Source organism: Cyprinus carpio, unplaced genomic scaffold, assembly GCF_018340385.1.
Source record: "Cyprinus carpio isolate SPL01 unplaced genomic scaffold, ASM1834038v1 S000006457, whole genome shotgun sequence".
Taxonomy (NCBI): domain Eukaryota; kingdom Metazoa; phylum Chordata; class Actinopteri; order Cypriniformes; family Cyprinidae; genus Cyprinus; species Cyprinus carpio.
The window spans coordinates 105,762-109,515 of record NW_024879139.1 but is presented as its reverse complement, the minus strand read 5'-3'; the positions used below and the strand labels follow the sequence as shown (position 1 = coordinate 109,515).

Genomic DNA, 3,754 nt, shown 5'->3' with positions numbered 1-3,754 from the left:
ACTAAGGTCCTGCACCCACTTAGTAAAAATAATTAAAAAGGTCTGAATAATTTTTGATTTGTGACGGTGTGTTGAGTGTGTGTGTGTGTGTGGTGTGTCGACTCCCAAACAGACTTCAAAAGCAAACTCTGCTGCATGAACCTGGCAATATTCTTTTATTTTTCAGTTGAAACTTGCAAGAAAAAAAGGTGTGGGCTCAGAGACACCTACATGAGAGAGAGAAGGATAGAAGAGACAGTTAAGAGAAGTGGAAGGTGAAGGAGGACACAGAAAAGAAGATGGGAGGGCGATATAATGAGTTTATGAGTGAAGTATTGGTGGCACGTAAAAGACCCACATGGGGGAATTAGACCACAAATACTTCAAGAAAAAACAACTGACCATCAGCAGGAATCAAGTGCAGGCACAAGCAAACAGGTGCAGGAACAAGTGCAGAATAGTTTCCTATTGTGACTTATGAAAAAAATATCTATATATTTATAATAATAATAATAATAATAATAATAAATGATATTTTTTTTTCTTTTTTTAAATATAGAAATTATGACTTTTCAAAGACTGAAAATCATATTGTTAAATGCAATTTCCAGGTTTCCCACCAGTCAGAACCACAGCAGATCCTCAGCATCAGCAGTCAGGTCCCGAGTGTCCAGGTCCCGGGCGTCCAGGTCCCGAGCGTCCAGGTCCCCAGTGTCCAGGTCCCAGGTGTCCAGGTCCCGGGTGTCCAGGTCCCAGGCGTCCAGGTCCCGGGCATCCAGGTCCCGAGCGTCCACGTCCCGAGCGTTCAGGTCCCGAGCCCTGGTCCCTGTATCAGGCACCAGCAGCCAGGGCACCACTGCATCTAAAAAGAAAAAAAGAAAATCAAGTGCCATGGATGAATTTGAAAGTGAAATAAGTCCATTGTAAAAGAAAAGAGAAAAGAGGATGATGTAAAGCAGCTTCCTCAACTGCATTCACCCAGCTCTCTCCCGTCTTCCCAGGGAAACCAGGAGTTCACTACAAATAAAGATACTGCAGTTGATACACGAGGCTCAGTACAGTGTCAGTTCACGAACATGATCTTTAATGTAATAGTTCACTCAAAAATGAAAATCTACTGCAATTTAACTTTCCCTCAGTCCATCCAAGATAAGTTTGCTTCTTCATCTGAACAGATTTGGAGAAATTAAGCATCACATAACTTGCTCTGCAAAGGATCCTCTTCAAGCAGCTAACTTGTGGATAATTGTGATGTTTTTATCAGCTGTTTTGACTCATTCTCTCCATTGCTGAGCAAGTGATGTGATGCTTAATCAGAGGTGGAAATAGTACAAAAATATTCTACTCAAGTAGAATACAAGGATCTACCATTACATTAAAGAAATTTTACTTAAGTACAAGTAAAAGTACCAGTCTAAAAATTTACTCAAGTAAAAGTAAAAAGTAGCTCATTTAATTTACTCAGAGTAAAAATTACTTAGTTACATTTTAACAGTGGGAGGGAGGCAAAAATGGGACCACGGGTGTCAAACACAGTCCTGCACAGTTTAGATATAACCCTAATTAAACACACCTGATCCAGCTAATCTAATTATTTAGGCTTACTTGAAAACTACATGATATGTGTCCTGGAGCAGGGTCAGAACTAAACTCTGCAGCGCTACGGCCCCTCCAGGAACTGAGTTTTGACACCCCTGGGATAGGCCTATTAATCTCAAACCAGTTTTTAATTAAAGGAATCAGTTATTTAGAATAATAAGACATTTGGGCTGTTACCAGGCAAATCAGTATCAACAAACTCATCTTTTCAATGCAGATGAGATGCCGATGCTTCATCGGAAGTGGCATTTAGATATATTTACACACTGTTTAGTGCAGGACAAGAATGCATTTAACCTGCAGTTACAAATGCATGAATAATGTTTTGATATACAAGACATAAAATGTTGAATACTCATTTTAAATTATAAGAAATTGATTATAAAAAAAAAATGAAAAGACACTTTAAATGTGAAATTAAAATGGGCAGTATGTGTCAGCAAGTCACTGTTAATAAGAGAGTCATTGCGATTGAACCGAATCATTTAAACGGTTGATTCATTCAGGAACAAAACCCTGTCATGTTGCTCAGAGACGCAAAACTGTGCTTTGGTGGCTGTGTTTGGAATTACTTTTTTGTTGTAGAAATAGAGCAAAAACAGGCAATATGGTGTCTAAACCGAAAGTCTCTTAATTAACTTGTTTACTGACCTGTTGTAAAAAAAAAAAAAAAAAAAAAAAAAAATTTTGATCATTCTAAATGCATTTTACAAGACTGAATCACACAGTGAAGGAACGCACTCTAAATGCGCGCGCACATCATTAAAACAACAATTATGATATTATCGCAGACGATATATATCGCACACTCCGCACCACTGTCTTTTTGGTTAATGTGTGCAAAACCTCTTGCTAAAATGTCAGAGCTTAATTTTAACCAGCAATGCAGCGATGCAATTATTTAGCTCACCTCTACATGCTTTCGAAGAGTTTATGTCTTGTTGAGATTTTATAAGCTGCTAGTTTGGTCTCCCTAAGCACAGCTTACACTGCATATTAGAGCATGAATATGGCCAGGGGTTCATTTCATTTCCTTCGAGTTCAACTTAAGAAAATAACGGGGTTTCATTTTCAGCGGTGTCTGCACCACTAACGCCTGTTTTGTCCGTCTGCATCTTTCTTGTGATTTTACCGCCAGTTTGCCCTCCTGCCCATTATTTACTGCAGTAGTTTCCAGGGAGCGATTTTTTTTTTTTTTTTTTTTTTACTCAGTAATTAATGTGTTTTAAAATGTAGCGAAGTACAATACTTTAACAAAAATATACTTAAGTAAAAGTAAAATGACAGATTTTAAAAATTACTTTAAAAAGTAAAAGTGCACAAAAAAGCTACTCAATTACAGTAACGCGAGTAAATGTAATTTGTTACTTTCCACCTCTGTGCTTAATTTCTCCAAATCTGTTCCGATGAAGAAACAAACTCATATACATCTTGGATGGCCTGAGGTCGAGTTTAATTTCATTATATTTTCATTTTTGGGTGAACTATTACTTATGTTTTATAAGTTTCTTATAAGTTCTCATGTGTTTTGAGTGCATTAAGTTGTTTTTGAGTGCAATTACGGAGTTGTTCACTCCAAAATGAACATTGTCAATTAATTCTAAAGAATATTATTCCTTAAAGAAGCTGTGGTTTTCCAAAACAGGTTCTAATAAGTTCTAATAAGTTGCTCACTTTTCCTGCTGTTATGTAGGAATTGTTGTTTTTGAGAAAACAATAAAACCAGTTTCCTGATTCATTACTTTGTCTTTTTGCTAAGTGTCCTTGAACATTTTCTTAAAACTATCACTAAGCTTTAGCATCGCTGACAATACATTTCAAATGATTCGACAGCCTTTTTGGAGATCCCAACTGTAAACATACCATTGTAGTGGAGATGTTCTTGATGTCTTGGTTGTTGGACACAGCTGATAATATCCATCATGAGTAACACATCTGCTGTAAACACAAGGATTTTTTTGACTGTAAACAAACATGGCAATATGCATTTTGCATCCATGTACCCAAAAGATAACTTGCATTCTATCAAAAATTTAATATGTTGCATGTCTACATGTAACCTTAATGTACACACGAACAACCAATGGAAAAATTGACTCTGTGATTTTGAAGTGGCTCTGAAAAGAGCCTTTTTATAGTGAACCAGACTCAAATCTGGTTATACTGCCAAGGAACT

At 36.9% G+C, this 3,754-nt stretch overlaps 1 protein-coding gene across 1 annotated transcript; it reads right to left on the bottom strand.

Annotated features, from left to right (window-relative positions):
• Positions 1–602: 602 nt before the first annotated feature.
• Positions 603–3,551, bottom strand: LOC109063368 (protein TIC 214-like). Its single transcript, XM_042754097.1, has 3 exons — positions 3,442–3,551; positions 949–996; positions 603–841 (listed from the first exon to the last, which is right to left on the bottom strand). The coding sequence occupies exons 1-3, from the start codon at positions 3,500–3,502 to the stop codon at positions 603–605; spliced, it is 348 nt and encodes a 115-aa protein (XP_042610031.1). The 5' UTR covers positions 3,503–3,551.
• Positions 3,552–3,754: the final 203 nt, after the last annotated feature.

Bases quoted from the DNA above. Each gene is read 5' to 3' on its own strand.
- LOC109063368 (XM_042754097.1), bottom strand. From the start codon at position 3,502: ATGATGGATATTATCAGCTGTGTCCAACAACCAAGACATCAAGAACAT. The intron at 997-3,441 runs GTATGTTTACAG...CTTTATTTGTAG, and splicing joins AGAACATCTCCACTACAATG to TGAACTCCTGGTTTCCCTGG. The intron at 842-948 runs GTTGAGGAAGCT...TTTTCTTTTTAG, and splicing joins GAGAGAGCTGGGTGAATGCA to ATGCAGTGGTGCCCTGGCTG.